The sequence below is a fragment of the Enhydra lutris genome, unplaced genomic scaffold, assembly GCF_002288905.1.
Source record: "Enhydra lutris kenyoni isolate GAN:26980312 unplaced genomic scaffold, ASM228890v2 scaffoldscaffold75, whole genome shotgun sequence".
Taxonomy (NCBI): domain Eukaryota; kingdom Metazoa; phylum Chordata; class Mammalia; order Carnivora; family Mustelidae; genus Enhydra; species Enhydra lutris.
In genome coordinates, this window is record NW_019154159.1 from 3,421,434 (window position 1) to 3,442,657 (window position 21,224).

Here is a 21,224-nt window from a genome sequence, read left to right on the forward strand (position 1 = left end):
ACAGGAGCTCCTCCTCACTCCCCGGACCCCAGGGGTGGGGCAGTGGCTGTGGGTGTCTTCTGTGGCTCCATAGCCCCAGGGGATGGGAAGTGGGGGTCGCCCTGGCGGGCTCTATTGCTAGTTCTCCGGGAGGGGTCTTGTGCCCAGGCCAGCCCCTCCCGCTGCGCACATACTGTACCTGAAATGGCTTGGGGGGAACATCATCAACAAAGTCAAAATAGGAAGCAAGGTTTCAGACATACAGGGGCAACCAGGGTCAAAGACACACACGCCATCGTGAGGGGCAGGGAGACCCGCTGGCTGGAGGTGGACCCTACGGGCTTTGGCGTCGCGGGCCGCTGACTGGGGGGGGCGCACTGTCCTCCCGGTGGCTGTGCCTGGTTTTGGACTGCTGGGTTTGGTGTGTGCTGAGCAGTCAGCGTGAGTGCTGCTAGGGGCTGGGCCCCCTTGCTAGTAGGGGGTGAAGCGGCTGTACCCTCCTCGGCACAGGCTGGCCTGCAACATCAAAGACGACAAACAGCCAGTCAGCACCGCCTCGGGGGTGGGGGCAAAAAGAAATCACTAAATCCCACTGTTCGACCCCTTGTGAAGGTTCGCCTTGGCGGGGAGCGAGCGCTGGTTCTCATGGCATCGGGGGGCCCTGGGCCTAGTCCTTCCATGCTGGGGGTGACGGGGGCCAGGGGGCTGCCAGGGTCATGGGCCACAGCGCTCCTGGACAATGAGGTTGGAGATGCCTCTTAGGCCTGGCCCTTTCCTGGCCCCCTTCGCCTTAATGGGGGCGGGGGAGGTCTCAGCACCCCCCGGGGCTGCCTGCCTGGGCTTCGGGCAGGACTCAGGACAGGGGAGGGAACCTCCTGCCAGGGCTCCCCAGGCCTTGGTTCTGCCAGGAGGGCCTCTGCCTGCTCGCCTGGCCCCTTGGAGCTTCAGGGGGTTCCTGGGGTCCCTGCTCTTCCCCCAGGTCCTTGCCTGGGCCCTCCGTCCTGCTGAGGAGGACAGGTCTCTGGCGCTCTTGCTCCTGTGTCCCTTGGCTGCCCTGGATCGGAGACATCTCAAGAGGAACCTCCTCCCCAGTTTCAACAGAAAAAGGAAGAAGATGGCAAATGCCGCAGAAAAAAACTTGGGGGGAAAAACCGGAAACTTAAACTAAAAACGAGAACTTAAGGGGGCCCCTCTGTGAATGAATGAAAGCTTCTAGCCAGCAGCTGCACAGAGGCCGCGCCGACCCCGGAGCCAAGGGGCCCGCACGCTGCACTTCTGGGGCCCCCATCTGGGAGGGGGCGGCCGCAGTCGCCGCGGGCTGCTGGGGATGCCAGGAACTTGTTAAAAACCAAAAAAGAGAAAACAGAAATTGGGAGGGGGTCATCAAAACCAAGGGAGAAGGAACAGGGAGTCCCTGTTGGCTCTGGACCTCCCTCTCCCCCACCCCGGAGAAACGTGTTCATCTTTGATGCTGGACGCCACGCTAGCTAAAAAGCGACATTAACAGCCCCTGGGGCTGGGGGTGGGCACAGGAGACAGTGTCCCCTGGAAGCAGGTCTTAGGGTACAGAGTGAGCTGGGCTGCATGTGTCCACAGCTGGTCACACACACACAGACACAGACACACACACACACACACACACACACAGGCCCACCAGGAGTGCGCGCCGGCTCAGCCGGCCACAGTGCCACGGAGGTGGCCTGTGGGGGCAGCCCTCGTCCCTCTCCTTGAAGTGAGGAAAAGGTCAGTGCCAGGGCGGGGAGGAGGGGACGACAGGACACACAGGGTCTGCGGTGAACACACCCCCACGAGAGGCGTGGAGGCCCTCCTGGCCTCTGGAGCCTTGGAAAACAGGGAAAAGCAGGCATCCCAGGTGCTCCCCAGAGGATCAGATGTCCTTACTGGGCAGCTGCCCGTCCGGACGGAACTGCCTCCCCCAAAGTCCCTGAGGGCACCAAGGGGCACATTCTCCCCCAAACTTCCATCTAGCCCTCGGTCCTTCCGGGCACTGGTCAGAGGACTGGGTCATTCTCAGGGCCTGCCCACCCCATCCTGGCCGCGGCGCCTGGCCCTCCTCGCCACAGCCGGTGCCCAGGGCCGGGCCGTCCCTGCCTCCTTACCATGGTTCCGATGCTGTAGGTCGCCGCAGGGCCGATGGTGTGGTGGTAAGGGTCAGCGGCTGCATAGACCCTGCCGTAACTAGGGAGAGGAACACAGGGAGGGAGACGAGGGAGGGAGGCGGGTGAGGGACAGTGACGGGCGGGCGAGGTCTCCCCCTGCCTCCCAGACATCTCAGGAGTGTCCTCCAGTGCGTCCCACCTGCCAGCCAGCCCTGCCCCCCGCCCCTGCATGACCTCCTCCCCAGCCTTTCTGCTCGTTTAGAACAAAGCGTCCAGAACACGGCTGGCCACCCTCTCAAGTCTCCCAGTGTCCACTGGCCCTGACAAGGGGCCACACAGAAGGTAAAAGGGGCCCTCCCAGAGCGGCGGTCGAGGAAAGCTTGACCCCCAGAATAAGGGCAGGGTGCTGCAGAAAGGCTCAGGGCAGGACCAGAGGACACGGGGGCAGGCAGGGAGATCACCACGAAGTGTTCTGTGGCCCCTTGATGACCTTCCTCTCTGTTCAGTGCGTGTGTGAAATGCCAGCTTCTTGTGGAGCAGGCTGGGCCCGCTGTGCACCCCATAAACCCCCATGTGAGATGGTGTGGGTCCACGGGTGCCCCTGGGCGGAAGGGACAGGTGGCCGTCAGGCCAGAGCCCAGCACGTGCCTGGTGGGAGGACTCTGTGCCCGTGTGCCAGGCCAGGCCACCCCTGGGACAGCCCCTGCGTCCTGTAGACCCAGAGCTACCCCCACCCCCCGGCCTCTGCGTGTGCTCGCAGCTGGCCAGGAGGCTGGCGGCTCTCAAATGGCCACATTGTCCCCCTGGTGTCACTACACTGTGCCACCCCCCCGCAAGGAGGGCACGCTCACAGCCTCTCCTCAGCATGAAGGGGCCTCCGACCTGGAAGCCCTGAGCGGGGTCAGAGGGGCATCTGGGGGCAGAAGTGGGGCCTCCTAACTCCCCTGCTTACAGGAGGTGGGGGGGTGCCTCCATCGCTTGGGGAGGGGGTCAGGCCTCCAGGGCTGGGAGTCGGAGGAAAACTGAACTGGGGGGTGGGGTTCACGGCCTCCCCCAGCCATGCCAGTAGGAAGTGACTGAGACTGAAGCGAGTCAGGGGACTCAGACACGCTCCCCTGCGTCCAGGTCCAGACCCTGTGCCACCAGACCCCCAGGCCTGGGCCGTGGGGAAGTCTGAGCCCACCCGTCCAGGGCCCCATGGTCCTACTGTCCCCTTCACCCCGACCGCTGTCCCAGCCGTACCTGTCACTATAGGCTGCTGCGGCCGCCGCAGGCTGAGCGTATCTGTAGGCTGCGTAGCCCCCCTGCAGGGGAACGGGGAGGGAGAGAGCACAGGGACTTAGTGGTGCGGACACGGTCTTCCAACCTTTGCCGTGGCCCCGAGGGCCCCGGCTGGCGCAGGCCTGGTGCGTGCACCTAGCTTCTGGTCTACCGGAGGTCTCAAGCCCGCACAGTGGCCGGGTTCGAGGGGAGGGAGTGGGCACAGGTTCAACACACACCGGTGGGCCCCAATGATATGTCTGGCTGTGTTTGTGGCTTTGACTCATGACCAGTGCCCACAGACCTGCCACCAGCCCAGTGAGCCCCTGAATTTGATGCCGGGGACACCGAGAACCCATGGGGGACTCCGGGTGCCATCCTGGATACTGGGAAGGGTCAAGGGCAGACTCAGATCATGTCTTGACCCTGGCACAAAGGGACTGTTGAGTTATGGGCAACTGCTCAGGATGACATGGGTGCCCATGGGGGCTCACTCAGTGACCCCAGTGTGGTTAGGGAAACAGGAGAGCCACCCCTGTCTCCATCACCCAGTGTCCTGTGGACTGGAGAAGATGTGGGCATAGCCCAGGCTCAGCTATGCTGAGGTCCCTAGGGACCCCGTGTCCTGGGCACTCTCACCCTCCCGGGTTCCAAGGATAGGGAGGGATGGGTGGGGGAGGGGTAGACCCTGGAAATCAGCTGAAGGCCTGGACCGCTGTCCCCCCACCCAGCCCCCATCCCCCCGGGGCCGCACTCACATAAATCTCAGCACCGTAAAAGCCATCCTGATACACGACCCTGGAAGCAAACGGACAAGAGAGTGGTGGGAACGCTGGAGAGGTGGGGTAGGCCGGCTCCGGTGTCTGCGGAGGGAGGGGGCAGGTTGCCAGCCCTGCCCATGGGACTGGCATTTTAACAAGCGTTTGCTCCAGTGCCCTGTTTTGGTATAACAATAGAGTAACACCCTTGCTGGTCAGCTCCGTTCTCCCACAAAGCCATGGGCCCCTCGGCCCATGTGGCTTACCCTCCCCCCACCCCAGCCCAGGCAGCTGCTCCCCCCATCCAGGCAGAGGGCACTGGGCCCAGGGGAATGGACCAGAGAGGGCTTAGAGCAGGCCCTCGCTGAGCCCAAGGGCCAACCACGATCCCATCCAATCATCCAGCAAGGTGCTGGGGCTCTAAATGTCCCCCAAATGCCAGTGACCCTTGGTTCCCATGGCAGGATGGGGTTGGGGTACGATATGGGGGTGACTGTAGTGTGAAGGTCTGGGGGTTCCCACAGCGCCCCGCAGTTCTGGAAAGGCTGCCTTGCCCCTCTGGCTGCCCAAGGCCTCCCTCCCCGCACCCCCTGGGCCAGTTCTCTATGCCTCCCTCCCCGTGCCTCCCCAGGTACTCACGCTCCGTAAGTTGGGATGGGGGGCGGGGGCGGCGCAGCCCGAAACGTATTATACACGGCCCGGCCCCGACCCCGTAGGTGCGCGCCCCTGTAGGCAACGGCTGTGCCCGTGGTGGGGTAGGGAAACCCCGTCACTGCAGGAAAGGGGGCCAGAGAAGAGGCGGTGAGAGGAAAGGCCCAGAGACAGTGCGGGCAGGCCAAAGGGTCCGGCCGGGCGCAGCCACACCTGGCCCCGCCCAACCACACCTGCACGACCACGCCCCAGCCTACGCGCGGGCCACGCCTCCCGCCTGGCCACGCCCTCTGGCCGCTCCCCCCACAGGCCCGGAACGACGGCTCCAGCCTGTACCTGCATAGAATTCAGGCCCGTAGACGGCGCCTACCACGGGGTTCAGCTTCCAGCCTGGAAGAGAAGCAAAACAGCCCCAGTCACCGTCTCCCCATTCTCTCCCCATCTCACACCATCCCGGGGCCTCCCACGTAGGGCGGGGCCTCTGCAGACGGCGGGCCGGACCCCTCCTCCTGCAGGCAGGGCGAGCAGTGGGCACCCGGGCCTCTCGGGACGCTGCAGCCTGACCGGGTCTGACCTTCTGCTCCCTAAATGCCAGGGACCAAGTCACTCCTGACCCATCTGTCTTTGTGATTCCACCCCCCCGGCCCCGCCCCCGGCCAAGCCTGCCCGGGGCCCCAGCCCTGCAGCTCGGAGTCTGCAGTCTCTGCCGGCATTCGGAAGGGACACCTGCAGGCCCACAGCCGGGATGAGGGCTCTGGCGGCGCCCCTGCTTCAGCACAAGATAGAGCCCAAGCATCCGAGCGCTGCTGTCCCTTAGGAGGCCTGGCTGCTCTCGGGGTAGGGTCCTCGCAGCCGTGAGGGGCGGGGCTTCTGCCACAGCCTCCTCCCACCTCCTGCCCCGCAGCTTCTGTCCTGGGGTGGAGCTCCTTCCCCACTGCTGTCCTGCCCTGGCCCTCCCCAGAGCAGCAATGGAAAGGCTTCCTGGGGAGGAAAGGGCCTTAGGATTCGAGGTAATGATAAAGACAACTGACATTTCCTGAGCACCTCACCCTGGGCCACGCTGGTCTAAACCCAGCCAAGGAGGTGGGTGTCACGCCCTCCCATTTTATGGATGAGCAAGTGGAGGCTCAGGGAGGTGCAGCAGCCTCACAGCCCAGAGCTGGCAAGTGGCAGAGCCAGACCCAAACCATACCCACACTCCTGGCCATTTCCCAGCCCCCAGCTGTCGTCTTCGCCTGCCGCTTCTCCCCGTCTGCAGGTGGGTGGGCTCAGGCCACTGGCTTGGGGCCCTGGGCTTCTGGGCCAGTCTTCCTCTCCCACCAGGGACCAGGTGCAGAAGTGCAGCCTGCTTCCATCTGAGGCCCCCAGGGGTGGACGCGGCTGGCTTTGAGGGCGCTCTGGCCCCAAGCGCTAGCTCAGACAGCACGGGCTGGGGATGTATACTTGACCGAGCCCAGCCCCCTGGCCCTACCAGTGTATCTGGTCTTATGTTTGCAGGAGGCCCTGAAGGCTCAGCTCCATTTCCCTCTTGACTTTGTGAGGAGGGACAAAAGGGACTGAGCCCACTGGCCAGCTAGCGAGATACCTCTGGAGAGTGTGGCAAAGAGAGAGACCAGGCCATTGGTGTCAGACTCTACCTGTGAGCCTCATACCCAGATTCTAACATCCCTGTTGGGCATCTGGCTGGAAGGCATTTAGGACAGAGTGTCTGCGACCATGTTCCTCCTGGGGGCCCGTTCTCCACTTTCCATGACCCTGTAGGCCACCTTCCCTCCCTGGTCACCATCACCTGACCAGCGTGCATGTCTGTGTCTGAACGTTACTGCTGAGAATCTGGAGCCTTCTCTAAATCCCCGATCAGGAGGGAAAAAAGGTTTCATCTCCAGTCCCACGAACTGAGTCTTCTTAGTAAAAACCCATGACGGAGCAGAGTCCCGGAGCAATGGCCCGAGCCCACCTCCTCCGGGCTGCAACCCAGTGGTTGTTCTGGGTCCATTCTTGAAGGTGGAACTTCTCTTGAGATGGTCCCGGCATGTGCACCCGCTGATTCTCGAATCCGGGGCCTCTGTCACTGCTCCCTGGTGCCTCTGTCACTGCTGCCCGTTCCATTTCACTGTGCGGGACTCCAGATGAAGAGGCGGCCAGAGACCCTCCTGGGCGGCTCCTTTGTTTCTTCTGTAAACCATCTTAACACCTGGTCAAACCTGGTGAGCTCAAGGCAGACACTTCTGCTCCCCTCCCCACAACTGACGAACTTCTGAGTGTTCTGGAGTGTTTGAGCAGGGCCGCCGTTCCCCCGCATGGGGTCACCAGAGCCCACACGCTGTGCTCCACTGTCCGCCACAGAGAACCCGGGCCCGGCCCACTGCGGCCTTCGTCCTTCTTGCTCAGGCCGGTGAGGACGCTTCCGTGAGACCGTCACTGGGAGCACTTGGCCATTCTCGCTGTGCGAGCAGCGCTGCTTCCGTGCCCATCCTGCGCCAGGAACGCGGTCGCTCAGAGCCGGACTCCGTTCGGAATTCTGCTTCCTGACTCCTCAGGCTCTCCCAGAGAGCCAGGGGGGTGGGGGGCGGCTCTTGGATGAAGCAGGCATCTGGCTCCCAGTGATCTTCCTGACCCTCTAGACACGTCTGTCTACCGCTCTGCCTTCCTGAGCCAGCACACAACAGGAGCTCGGGACACTGGCTAAGCCAGGGACCCCCAGAGTTTTAGGAAAATGTGAGCTTTCATAGTCCTCGGGAAAGCAGGATGGGAGCCAAAATAATCTAGTCTAAATGTGGACCCTGTTGTGTTCCAGGAGGGTCCCTGGGGAGGCCCTGCTTGTGGGTCATGTGGCGGATCCCCCCCTAGTGTCCTGCCGTTGCTGGCCTGTCACCTGAGTCACACAGGGACAGGAGGGCTGGGGGCTGAGAAGCCGAGGCGTCGGCCTGCAGGGAGGCTCACCCTGACTGAGCAGGGCCGCCGGTCCCCCGCATGGGGACAAACTCAAACAGGCGAGCATTGCCGGCTGCGCTCCAACCTGTAAGCCCGTCTGCATTGCTGGTCGGAGCTGAGACGCGCAGGGACCGAGGGCCACCCCTCCACTCAGCCTCCGCGTTTCTGTCTTTGAGGAGGATGGGGTGCCTTGGCTCAGGCCCTGGGCGTGCAAGGCAGACCACTCAGCTGAAGTGCATCACGGAACATGAGGCTCCTGTGGGGGCCTCAACCTTCCAGGGTCTGCAGGGCAGGGATGGGGAACTGCCCTAATCTTCACTTTCACTGAGTATCCAGGACCTCTAGCCCAGGCACCCCTCACTGCTTAGAAACTAAGTAACGATCCATGAAGCGGCCACCACACCACCGTGGGGTGCCCGAAGCCTGTCCACATGGGTGTGCTGTGGGCTTGGGAAGGCCCAGGCGTCCTGCCAACTCTGTGGGTGGGGTGGGCGGCCCCAGCCCTCCTCCAATCCACCCCCTGCTGATGCGGCAGAGCTGGGACACGAGGAGACACTCAGCATCCGAGGGAGGGGGGCCTCTAGTGGCCGAGGCCCCTGCAGGGCCTGTGTCTGGACCCACGGCCTCTGCGGCCTCCCCGAGGTCCTGGGCTCCTTACCGTTAGTGTAGGGGTTCGCAGTCTTCTTGTTGGTCATGACGCGGGCTGTGGCATTGTTGACCTGCCCAGAGAGAAGGGAGAAGGTGAGGATGAGAGGAGAGTTAGCCTTCCCGTAGGCCTCTGGCCACCCCGGTCCTGTCCCGCACTGCTTCCACACAGCCGCACGGAGGGAGCTGGGAGCTGGGAGGAAGGCCCAGGACAGTCGCTGCTGTCCACCTGGCCCCCAGCCCTGGCCTGCCCTCCTCCTGGGCCTCCCCTCTCCACTGTGCTGCCCCCCACTCCGGGGAGCCTTGGCCACCACTGCTCCCAGCCCTCAGCTCAGGCACCGTGTCTGGCCACTGGTTCTTGTCCTTCACGTCCTGCTCCCACAAACCAGGCCCAGTCTCTCTCTGACAACCCAAGGCCACTGGAGAAGCTGCCTGGTGGACTCTCCACAAAGTGCCCTCAGCCTGACCCACCGGCCCCAAGACATTCTGTGCCCTTGTTGGCTGCTGAGGCCTTCCAAGTCCTGGGCACCCCTCTTGTGGGGGTAGCGCGCCATTCCTGAGGCCAGCAGAGAGCGCTGATGGGACCCCTCAGGAGCAAGGCCAATGGGAGAGGAGGGGGTGGGTGCCAAGGGGGTGTGTCCTATCCCCAGGCTAAGACCCTCCCCCTAGAGGCGCAGACTGGGGTGTAGAAAGGCGAGGGGGAAGCCCTCTGTGGGAGGAAGTAGAGAACCGGGCAGGTGCTGGAAACAGAGAAAGGAGTCTGGGCCATTCTGTGTCCCCCACGTCCAGTATGAGGCCCTGGACCTCAGGCTGCGTCCCCAGGTGCCCGCCGGCCATGGCCACTGGCTGAGGTCAGTGCCTGTAGTACCCCCTCTGCTTCCAGAAACCCTCCCCTCAGGCCTTTCCACTTCTCTTCCCGTGGACTCTGCACTTGCTGCGGACCCTCTCCTCTCTGACCACCTCCTGCTGCCCTTCCTGCCTGGGAGCCCAGCTGCCAGACACCCAGAGCCATAGCACTGGGGCGGGGGGCACAGGCAGCCCACCAGAAAAGGGGCAAGGGGGGTTGAGCGGGAGTCCCTGGCCTCCTCTCTCTGCTGCTTCTCCGGGCTCGGTCCCTTCCTGGCAGTTGGGGAAGGTGAGGTTGGGGGTGGGGGGCCCTGTGGCTCCCTGCTGGGAAGGGTCGGGGCATTAACAGCACCCCCCAACCGGGGGACAGACAGAGCGGGCTCAGTCCTTGGAGCGGCCAAGCCTCAAACATGATTTCGGGGCTTCTCCCGGGGTCTGGCTGGTGCCCATAGTTGGGGGGCCTCCTCCAGAAAGCAGAGATGGGAGCCCTTCGGTGGGCCCATGAGGGGTGCCAGGACAGGGGTCGGGCCCTGCCTCCCTGCTCCGGGGACCCTGGTCTGTCTCTCCGCAGGGCGGCTGCGGGGTGGGGGAGGGGCACCTGGGCGACAGCGGCGGTTCTCAAGGGCACGCCCTGCGCAGCGCACTTATCTGAGCACCTCAATTTTCCGTCCCTCTACGATCGTCCCATTCAGCTTCTCCCGGGCTCGGTCAGCGTCTGAGCTAGTTTCAAAAGTTACAAACCCAAAACCCTGTGAGCGGAGAAGGACAGGCACGGAGAGAAAGGATGAGAGGAAGGAAGACATAGGAGGAGTGGGGTGGGGGGCAGGGCAGTGGGGGGTGGAGAGAAGGGGGGGAGGGGGAGAGAGAGAGAGAGAGGGACTGAGTCAGGTGAGTTGAAGGAGAGGTCGGCAGCCCAGAGACCTGCTCTGGTGCTACCGGCAGGATGCCCAGGAAGGGTAGGGCCCCAGGCGGGGGCAGCTGTGGGCCTGACCCGAGCCTGGCCTGCGCCGATGGCCAGGCACCTCCTGGAGGACAGGCCAAAGCTCCAAGAGAGATGCTAACCTGGGCCAGAGACCAGGACGGTCACCCTGATGCCCCCTGGGGGGCAAGGTGGGGCAGGGGGCGGGGTGGTCAGGACCTCTGGGGGCAGCCCCACCCCCCTTCGCCCCAGGAGCCTGCATGGGGGTCTTCCCTTGCCTGTGCAAGGAGCAGGATTTGTCTGTGCCAGGCCCCCTCCCGCTGCCCACCCTGCAGCTGCACCCCCAAGCCTCCAGCTCTGGGCAGGCCAGCGGCCCCCCCAGGAGGAGCGGCTGGGCAGGTGAGGCCCCGGACCAAGGGGCCCAGGGCTCCGGGCGCAGACAGAGAGGTCCTGGCAGCTGGGAGAGAAAGAGACGTCGCCGCTGCGGCGACAACACAGACAGCGGGGGCGGGGCGGGGAGGGGCGGAGGAGCGGGGAGTACAAGCACCCGTGTAGCTCAGGGGTCCTCGGGCGCGAAGCTCTCCAGGAAGGAAACGCACATTTCACACGTTAGCCTGGCGGGACCTACAGCCGGCGCGGTAATGGTGGCGGCCTCTGGGCGGCACCCACCTTGGAGCCCCGCTCGTTAAAAATGATCTCCACGTCTAAAATTTTTCCGAATTGCTGCAGAGACAGAGAGGGGTATGGGGAGACAGGGGAGGGTGGGTTAAGAGCGCCGCCCCCGCCGTGCGCCTGCTTCCCGGGGGACCCTCACCTGCTGCCCGGGTCTGGCCGCTGCCCTGCTCCGCCAGCCCCCTGCAGGGAAGGGGCCGCGCTCCTGGTGGAGATCCTGGAGAGAAGTTCCCCTGCCTAAGGGCCAGGTGGGGGCTGAGGACGGGGGGGAGGGGCAGCCTCCCCCAAGTACCTCCCCTCTCCTGGCCAGGACTCTGCCCCATTCCTGATGGACACCTCTAATTCACACTAAAGGGTAAAGGGCTAAGGACAGGTCCTTCCCAAACGGCTGGGTGCTGGGAGGGGAGCAGGTACCCCTGGGAGAGACAAAGTGCTGTGGCGACCCCATACCGCTAGAGTTTGTGCTGTCTGGGGCTGGGCTGTGTGGGGTACAGAACCACACCGACCCCAAACCTCTCTACTGAACTAGGACGTGCCAGCAGGCAGGCGCAGATGCTGTGGTGGGCCCCTTCCTGCCCCATCGCTGGCCCAGGACCCCCAGGAGAAGCTCCGGCTCCTTCATAGTCACGTGAAACTAAATCCCCAAAACCGGGTCCCCAGGGGCCTGTCCTGCGGCCTCCAGTGTGTGTAACTGATGGGTGTCCCCGACATTCCACAACGCTGGGAGCCGGGTGTCTAAAGGAACAGTGACATGACACAGAGCAACACAGCAGTGAATCCCAACTCTGACGAAGGCCAGAACGGGGAGGATGGCGCCTGTCTCGGTGTGGGGATGGGCTGAGTGGACGCCCCGGTGTGGGGACAGGGTGAGCCCCGGTGTGGGGACGGGTGAGCGGACGCCCCGGGTGTGGGGACAAGTGAGTGGACGGCCTGGTACAGGGATGGGGTGAGCTCTGGTGTGGGGACGGGTGAGCAGACGCCAGTCGGTGCCCGTTGTACGGGGACAGGTGATGGGAGGCAGACTGAGGGTCCTGGTCCAGGTGAGCTCCGTAAGGCTGGCAGCAGCCTGGTCCAGGCCAAGACGAGCCAAATCCTGATGATTCCCAATTTCATCGGCCCTCACTGTCTCGAAGCCCCATGTGCCGTGGGGCCCGGCCTCCAAGAAGGGCGGTGGCTATTTGGGGCTAGGTGTGGGTGCTGGGTCCGTCCCGGGGCCACCCTCAGGGCAGCTCCCCTTTGACGAATCCCATCTGGGAGGTGGGTGGCGTCAAGGCAGGGCTGGGGCTCAGGGACCAGAGCCCGCCTAGCGTGTGGCAGGGGTGAGGGCAGGCACTGTGCCAGCCACGGGGAAGAGGGTTTGGGGTGAGGGACACAACGCGGGCGGGCCAGGCGCACGAGACTTCCACGGCCGTGTGGTTCTCAGACGCATGGCCCTGCGGCTCGGCACAGCCACGCTGGCTTCCCGCGGTCGGAGCACCTGCCCAGAGCCCCGCGGGCACGGCCCGGAGCGACACAGTGCTCGGCCCTCAGCACGCAGGAGAGGCCGGGGCTGGGCTGAGGCCAGGAGGCTGAGCTGCCTGTCCAGGTGCCTTCGGAAGGCACAGGGGTCCCTGGAGCCCTGGGCGAGCCCCTGGGACTGCAGAGTCATCACTGACCCGGCACTGGCCTCAGCCCCGAGGGGTCCCTACGAGGCCCGGAGCACAGGCGGAGCGCGTGGGGGGTGTGTTCTGGCCGCTGCTGCTCCCTGAGCTTAGGACCCCCTCCTCCCGTCCATCCCGCCGCCTCGGGTCAGGGCAGGGCTGGCCCCGGGAGGCAGCGAGGTCCCGGGGCCGTGGGGATGAAGGGGCCGCACACACTCACCCCGAACATTTGCCGCAGGTCGGGGTCCCTGAACCGGAAGGGGATGTTGGAGACGTGCAGCCGCTTGGGCTGCTGCTTCTCTGTGGGGTCGGAGGGGTGGAGTGGCTGGCTGTCCGTCTGGGCCGCCTCGTCTGTCTGCTGTGGGCAGAGGACCCGGGCTGTGAGCTGACCCTCTCAGCACCCACCCCGCAGGGAGGGGAGGGTCTAGAGGCCGGATCCCCCAGCCCCCTGGGTGTCCCCATCCTGGCGCGGGGGCGGACGGCCTTCCCTGCGCACCGCCTCTCAGCCGCGGAGCTCCCACCGCCAGGCCTCTGTGTGGGCTGCGCTGGCCGCCAACGCGGGGCAAGGCCTCCGGTGCTGGGGATGTCTCCACTCCCCTCTCCCGGCTCTGCCCTGTCTGCAGGGCTGTGACCTGAACGGTCGCTCAGCTCCGCCGTCAAAGTCAGGGTTTGCCCTTTGCCAGACACAGCCCGCGTGCAGAGAGCATGGGGACCCTCCCGGTTTCCAAGACCTGATGAGAAGGTGCAGAGGCTTCAGGGCCCAGGCACGCACGTCTGTGTGTCTGTCTGCGGCCACCCCGGGCTGCCTCTCACCCTCCCCACTGCTGCTCGGCACCCGCCGGCGTGGCTGCTCTTCCAGGGCACGGGGCAGCCCAAGTTCAGCCCGTTGGTGCCCTTCCCCTTCAGGGACCCGAGCGTTAGGGTCGGAAAGACTGGGGGCTCGGGTAACAAAGCTGCCACAGGGCAAGGACCTCTCACCCTGTAGCGACGAGGGTCACTAGGACCTCAACGAGGACGACGAGGCTGGATGGCCTCCTTGGTGGCCTTCTGTAGGGACGGGCCACCCGCTCACTGCCTGGCTGGCCGTCAGCCTGGTTGAGTCCCTGCTGAGCCGCCACGGCACAGGCACGCAGCGGGCGCTGTCAACGGCGCCCTGAGATGGCCCGCTCAGCTCACCGCGACCTGGTGCTAGACCTTCCCGGGGACACAGCAGCGCCGCCCGCCGCCAGCCCCGAGCTCGCTCTGGCTCAGGGCACATCAGGGCACGAGGGTCGGCGAGCGGCCCTCAGCCAGGGACGGGCAAGGCAGGTGCACAGGTGGCCCAGCACCCTTACCTGGGGCTCCTCCGCTCTGTCCCCGTGTCCCTGGGGGACTAGCAGCCCAAGAACATGCCTCCCCGCTCCTTGCTCGCCTGCCCCAGTCCCCACTTCTGTCGGGGTTTTCTTGGGCTCTCGTTCCTGGCCTCTGTTTGCACTTGGAGGCTTGTCTGCTTCTGGGACGGCAGGACCTTGGCTGGGACACGAGGGGCGTCCTGGCTCCAGCACGGCTACCTTGAGCATCTCTGACACGCCTGGAGAGAGCAGGGGCCGGAGTGTCCCCGAGACCCACGCTGGAGTTGGTACGAGGGGCAGTGCTGGTGGCCACGGCCTCCCGCGGGGCCGGAGAAGCACCGGCAGCTGACAGGCAGCGGAGAGACGCTCAGACACCGCTTCCCACACATCTCCGAGCACTGCTGCTTCGCATAAGTCACTTTTTGGTGGGTTTCCTTGTGGTCCAGCGAAGGAGCGCTGACGGATACAACAGGCCTCCCAGAGTCAGGAGAGGGGAGCAGGGCCAGGCCACTGGGCCCAAGGCCTCCTCCAAGCCGAGAAAATGGAGCCCAAGGGCCTGCCAGTGGTAGGAGGTCTGTCTGTGCACTCCCGAGGGGCTGCCCTCATTGGTCGACCTGTTCATCCTTTCTGGAAGGAGGGGGCCACCTCCTACTCCGGTGCCCAGCCAGGAGACCTCCGGTCAGGCTCTGGGGCAGCAGAGGCCAGAGGTGAGAGGCGCAGATGCCATCAGCTCCCGGGCTGCTGGGAGAGGCCGAGCACCTGCTCACAGGTCCCTCACACTCAGCTCTGCGCTCCTACGTTGAAAGCAGCACACGGCATGTGATCCCCAGCGCGGCTGGAAGCCACCGTCCTCTTGTTCACCTGGGGTGTGCGTGACCTGTCCCAGCAGGGTGGCCACCCTCTGAGGGGCGGGCCAGGTCCTGACGCGTGTGTGTGCTCGGTGCCCTCCTCCCAGGCTGCCGAGTGATGTGCATCCACGGTGGGGCTGGAGGGGAGGCAGCGCCCGGGCCCGGGGGTCACCAACCAGCCCTAGGAGGCTATCGGACCTTCCACGGAGGAACCGCAGTCAGCGGCCTTGGGGTGCCTCAGGGACCCCCCGAGAGCTACTCCTGCCAAGCCAGGGACCTGCGGATTCCCAACCGCCCCCTCTGCTTCCCCGTTGTCCTCCTCCCTTGGCCCCGTTCGTCCCTGCAGAGAGCAGACTGGTGCGAGACCTCCTCCCAGAGGCTCGTCCACGCCCGAGTCCAAGCAGAACCCACCATGTGTGGCTCTTCCTGTGTCGTGGTCAGGGTGGGCAGCACCCTCTGTCACCAGGCCCTCCGCCCGGTGCGTTTCACACAGCCGGGCCCTCTGTGGCTCCTGGGTACAGGTTGACTAAAGGAGGCACCCTGATTTTGGGAATTCGGCCAGAGAGGGGCATGTAATGCTGGCCGCGGCCAGCAGAGGGCAGAAGTCAGCACGGCCAGCGGCATCCAGAGCAGCAGGGGAGCCCTTGGCAGGTGCGGGCGGGGGGGGGGGGGGGGGGGGAAGGCGTTGCCCAGACCCACCACCCTCAGCTCCAGACCCTCCGTTGAAGACTTGGAGGGGAACCACCTGAGGGCAAGAGGGGTGGGGAATGGGGTATTGGGGGGTCCTGTGGGATGAAACATGAGTGGGGCCTGAGCACAAGCAAGGAAGGAGCTCCCTCGCGCCCCCAGTGCAGACGAACAGGTTTGGTGTTAAATCATACGATGTTTGGAGGAACCCCAGTGTTAGCAGCCTGGCCGGGAGAGAGGGGCAGGGGTCCATCCCCCCACCCCCATGCGGCCTTTCCCTGGGACTACCCTTGTCCTTCCTCTCTCTCTTTTAAAGCAACCTCTGCCCCCAGTGCTCAAGGCAGGGAAAAAGAAGACAATAGTGACCCACCCCCACCCCCACTGGCCTCAGTCACCCCTCCCCTCCCCCAGCCGGCCACAGGAGCTTTGCTTCTGTGTCCTTCTCCTTGTCCCTGTCACCCTAGCAATCACATCCCCCCACACTCCCCATTCAAGGCCAGGAGCCGACCCCTCATGGACCAGGGTCCAGATGTGCCCAGGGCACCCCCACTGTCGGAGGAGCCTACAGCCCCCACACCGGGGCCTCCCCAAGCTCACTCAGCACAGGGAGAGGCCAGAAGAGCCCTGGGCAGGTTCCGGAGGGTCCGGGTGGGGGGGACTGGCAGCAGGATGCCTCATCTTGGTGATGGGACATAAGAGGAAACGACTCCTGGAAACGTTTCTCTGCAGCCCCTCACCCCTGCTCCCCCAGAGGCTCCTGGGGACTCATGTAAGGACTGTCCACTGCTCCCCAGACATGGCTCAGCCCTGCTGGGTGGCCGGTGGGTCTGGGAGAGGCCATCTCCACTTGTGGCCTCGATCTGTTGCTTTATGACGATGCCTTCGTCATAATGGGCAGCCCCCTCCTGGGCAGAGCTGTGTGCTCCCACTTTGGACTCTGGACGACAAGACTAAGAGCCCCCTACGGCCTCGCACTGACTGAGGGTGTCGTCTCCTTGCCCCTGGCCAGGGTGGTGGTGGTGACACAGGGCTGCTCTCACCCGTGGAGGCAGGGGGTGGGTAGGGGAGGGCTGGGGGGGACACATCAGCCTCTCCACCTTGCACTCCACCCCAGCCCACCCTTTTCCCCCTGCTGACAGCTCCAGGAGCCACGTGCAAAGGGGACCGAAGGCCAAAGCGCTTGCTAGCCGGGGAGGGGACAGCCCAGGGGACAGGCCCTGGGAGGCTCACCGCACAGAGGGCGAGGCGGACAGTGGGAGTAGTTTCTGAGTGCAGAAGCCCCACCGGCTGTCCCAGAATTCGGGGAGGACAGGGGTGGGGAGAGCACCTGCAGGGGGCCTGTGTGACCTTGAGTGATGAGCACTCTGGGAAGGCGGCCCCAGCTGGTATCCCAGGCCCCGCAGAGTAGCGGGAAGGGCCCTGATCCCTCAGCAGCCCATGCCGCTCCTGCAGAGACACCGCGATGACCAGCAGAATCCACATTTGGGAGAGAGCAGATCTGGAACAGAGGCTGTAGCCTGCACTGCCTGCTGCCCTGTACTCCCTTGTCCAGACCCCAGGGTGCCCTGTACCCCGCTCTGGATCCCGGGATGGGTGAGGAGGACCAAGGGGAGGCTTCAGTGAGCGGAGGCGTCTTCATGCAAGGATGGGACAGATGTGGGGCAGCTGACACAGCGCGGAGGTGCTGAGCTTTTAGCTGGGAGCACTGGGCAGTGCCTTTGGGAAGAAGGTGGCTACTGGCATCTTTGAGCAGGCTGGGGTGCCCTTGCCCCCTCCAGCTCCTCCCGAGGCGGGACGCCTCTGCTTGTGTAAACATCCAGGCTCCACGCGCGCACGCCGTCCAGCGGGGCCGTCTCTGCCTGGGTGTCTTGACGACCTCTGCGTCCCCAGCAGCCACACCCGCGGGGGACCATCTGGCCTCGGGACATGTCCAGGAATGTCTCTCCTCTGTGTCCCCAGATGGAAGACCCCCAGACCCTGACCCCTTCCAGGACTCGAAGAGACCTGTGCTGGAAAAAGGAAGGCCAAGGCGGCCCCGCTGGCCAGGCTTGGGGTGCTCTCGGGTCCGCGCTTTCCTCGGGAGGCGCCTGGCCCCGGAAGTGAGACCCCCCCCTTTCAGCGGGGCTGAATCCTTTCCGGGACTCCTGAGCCCCCTCTAGGGCCCGTATTCTGTCACGGGCAGGGAGGCCGCGACTGGCCCCTTGTTGACTTTCACGTCCCTGACGGGTGGGCTGTGGTGGCCACCGCAGGGCAGGGCCGGCGCTCTCTTCCCTGTGCCCCCCCGTGCCGGCTCAGTGCGGCACGCAGCAGGGTCCCCACGACTGTCGGCTGAGTGACGGTGCTCCTGGTGGCCTGGCCGCACGTGGCGCTCCGGTGTCAGGGAGGCCTCCTGGCCCGTTCCTGGGGTGCAGGCATTCGCTCTCGGTCCCCATCCGTGCCCCTGCCAGTCTGACCCCCTGGTCTCCTGCGCTCCATCCAGGTGAATCCCGGCCTCGCCCTTTGCTCGTGAGGAGGCCGCGTCATGGGAGGTTGGGCGGATACAGACTGTCCACCAGGGCCCACTGGAAGGAGACCGTCCACCAGCCATGACGCGGTCACGCCGAGCCCCTCTGGCTCTGCTCTGAGCGCACCCATGTCGCGGGTTTGAGGAAGCAGAAGCAGAGCAGCCCCAAAGGAATGGATGGTTTGGCTCCCAGGTCGATGGCCCGGAACCCCGGGGGGGGGGTGTCCACAGGTCTAGACACCCCGCATGGGGACGAGGGGAGTGGAGAGGTCTGATGCAGCTGTGGCACTCCACTCAGGGCAGAAGGGCACGGGCTGGGCCCCACATGAGCGTCTCCACCCCAGTGGGCAGCGCGTCCACACAGGGAGGGTGGGTGGTATCTGGGTCCACATGGCAACCCTGGAGCCAGGCTGGACGGTGGGATGGGGGGTGGGGGGTGGAGGCTGAGGGAGCACGGGGAGGGGCGCCCATCGGGAGACTGCCGGGGCCGGACCGCTCCTGGGCAGCACGGGATGAGCTGGCCTTCTGCCCGGCCCCAGCCAGCCCGCACCAGGAGGAGCCCGCGGGGCCAGCTCCCAAAGCCGGGGAGCCGCGGCAGGGGTGGGCACGTGCAGAGGGCCACAGGGAGGAGGGCCAGGGTGGGGCCGGCTGCGCTTTTGCGGGACCCCAGGGGGGCTGCCTTCGTGGGACGCCCCCAGCCCCCCCCGGCTGCCGCTGGCCACGCTCCTCTGAGAGCGAGCGGCTCAGCACTTTCTCCTTGGAACCGCACTACAACCACACAAGTGAGGCTCTGTGACTGGACAGCAGCCAAGCAGGTAGATTACGAGTGATTAGAAACGATCGCCGAGCCCGCCACCCGAGACGCCCGAGGGGCCCGGAGCCTCCTCTCCCGTCGCCCTGTCCCTGCCTGGGCAGACACCTGGGCCCTGGGCTCGCCGCTCCCCTCACCTCGCAGGGACGGGGTGCTGGCTGCCCAGCCGGGAGGCTCCATCTCCCATGTGAGGGGGGTCCTCTGCTCAGTGGGGCCGGTGTCCGATGAACAGCTCCAAGGCCACAAAGACCTGCCCGTCCACCCCGGAGCCCCTCCAGCCCCTCCCTGGGCAGGCCCTCCCTGCCCGGGCTGCGCCTCCCCTCTGGGCGGGCCTGCTCCCTGCTGTGGGCTCACGGGGCCCCTCACCGGCACTGTCTGGGCCCCGGCGATGGGCTGTGTGCTGGCCTCGGTGCCCGGCTGCTCGGGGCGGGTCTGTGCTGGTGTGTACAGGGTCAGGCCGTGCTCTGGGGGCACCGGGGTCTGGCCGGAGTAGTCTTGCGTGGGATGCGGAGGCGGGGGCGCATACTCGGCGGGGATGCCATTCTGGGGCGGAGGGGGGTACTGGGCAGGGGGGTAGGGCTGGGCCATCGCTTCAGGCGGAGCCGTGGCGTCCTGATTGCCCTGTGGAGGGAAAGAGAGCGGGCTGGTTAGACGGCTGGCAGGCCTGGACCCTCTGCCCCCTTCCGAGAGCTCAGGGGCCCAGCAGTGGTTTCCAGAAGCACAGCCCAAGCCTTCTGCGTGGGGGGCCTCCCCGACATGAGGCACCAGATCTGAGCTGTTGGAGGGCCCTGCCGGGATGGGGGTGTTTGGGGGGCCCAGGGCTTGAGACCCCTGATGCATACTTGTCAAACCCACATTAAGCTTATGCAATTGTAAGAAATAACACCGCGTGACCCTGTGCACCCCTCTGCCCGGTATCTGCCCAGGGTGAGCCCTGGGGAAGCCGTCCTGCGGGGAGACGCGGATCCCGCCGAGACATGGTCGGCACTCAGCAGCACGGGGTCCCTCTCGTCTCCCTCAGAGCCATGCCTCCTCCCTCCTGCCTTATGAAGGTTTTAAGCCTCGGTTTTCCCATCGGTAAAGTGGGGGAAGGAGAACCCCTTCCCAGCCTGAGGGAAAGAGGATAAGAATTGATCCCACAGAACTGGGAGCCTGGCACCACAGGGCCCCCATCACGGCCCTGATGCAGAGATGCTGTCTGTGGGGTATGGAAGATTCCGGCTCTGTCTCCAGACACCCCAAGCGGATCTCTGGAAGCCCCCACCCCGCCCCTGAAGGCCTGCTGCCCCAGGGACTTTTAGAAGCCAAGGCCCTGGGGCAGGGTCCCCGCCACAATGCAGGGCAGAGGCTCTTCCCGTGGGCTGCTTGGACCCAGGAGCCTCGCCTGGGAGCGTGTCGGCAATGCAAGTTCTCGCCTGCATCCCAGACCTGCACCTGGGCACCCATGGGAAGCCCGGCGTAGCCCCGGGAGAAAGCCCCTCAGCCCCAGAGAACGGGCGAGGGTCCTCGTGCTGTCGGCGGTGGGGTGGGTTCTGGCTTCTCCCGCTCGTTGCTCCCACTGAGGACACAGACGGTTGCAGGGGGGAGGCAGGTCTGCTGCAGCCCCTCTGAGCAGGTGAGGCACCCTCTGGCCTTCCGAGGGTGTCCTTAGGGCAGAGAGTGTCCCCACCGTCTGGAAGGACAAGTGCCATCCCTCACTTGACTATCTCCCCAGTGTGGACGGACCCTGTGCAGACGCAGACAGCCCGCCCTTACGGCCGCCTTCCTGACATCTCCCCGAGGAGCCCCGCACCCTCCCGCGCTGGCCCCGTCATCCCGGCCTGGGCCCGTTTCGAGGTTTGTTTCCTTGCCCGAGCCCCGGTGAGACGGGGGCTCGTTCCAGAGAACACGCCCGGCCTCGCTCTGGTCTTCATCCTTACTCCTCAGCCGGCCCACAGCTGTTTCCCGGGCGTCTGGACAGGGGCAGGGACCAGGCCCGTGGCTCTGGCGGGGAGTGGAGCAGGACGGGCAGCCCCGGCCTCTGCGGGCTCCGCTGGGCGGGAGCGAATGCAGACAACTGCCCAGAGCGCGAGGTGACCTGAGGGGCCCGGCCTCCCGACGGTGCTGGTGAATGTGCACGGGAGCCAGGCTGGGCCTCCTGCCTACGGCCCAGGGCCCTGCCCCCACCAACCGACCGTCTGCCTGCCCAGCTCCCTGCTGGCAGGAGGCCCGAGGCCAACTCTCTGCCAGGAGACCAGCCCCTTTAAAACCCCAGTTCCAGCCTCTGCTCTCACTGCCCCTAGCTCCTGGGTGACCCCTGACCCCAATCAGCAGTGGCCTCACGAGCAGAAAAATTCTGTCCCACCCTCTGCCTGCAGAGACGGGGCAGCATCTGAGCTCCAGACAGTGAGAGGGAAACACGTGTGTGCATCACACAGGCTTGGGAGTGCACGCCCTTTGCTGGACCCCCCTCCCTCCCACTGCTCCAAAGTAGCCCACAAAGTCCCATTACCGGCCGTTAGCAAACGTGGGCGGGAGAAGAGGTGAGTTCAGGGGAGGTGGGAGCTGGTGAGGGTGGAGGGGAACCCAAGCTGGTATGGACGGAGGCCAGGACAAGGGGTGAGGGAAGTGGGAGGGAGGA

At 65.3% G+C, this 21,224-nt stretch overlaps 1 protein-coding gene across 2 annotated transcripts; it reads right to left on the reverse strand.

Moving 5' to 3' along the window:
- Positions 1–450: 450 nt before the first annotated feature.
- LOC111160346 (RNA binding fox-1 homolog 3) lies at positions 451–19,221 on the reverse strand. Of its 2 annotated transcripts, none has more exons than XM_022523394.1 (11): positions 18,971–19,221; positions 12,645–12,782; positions 10,782–10,835; positions 9,850–9,942; positions 8,361–8,421; positions 5,105–5,158; positions 4,757–4,889; positions 4,118–4,157; positions 3,342–3,403; positions 2,100–2,178; positions 451–495 (listed from the first exon to the last, which is right to left on the reverse strand). In XM_022523394.1, the coding sequence occupies exons 1-11, from the start codon at positions 19,190–19,192 to the stop codon at positions 451–453; spliced, it is 981 nt and encodes a 326-aa protein (XP_022379102.1). In that variant the 5' UTR covers positions 19,193–19,221. The 2 variants fall into 2 exon arrangements, with proteins under 2 accessions (XP_022379102.1, XP_022379101.1); XM_022523393.1 differs by having other exon boundaries at positions 4,118–4,295.
- Positions 19,222–21,224: the final 2,003 nt, after the last annotated feature.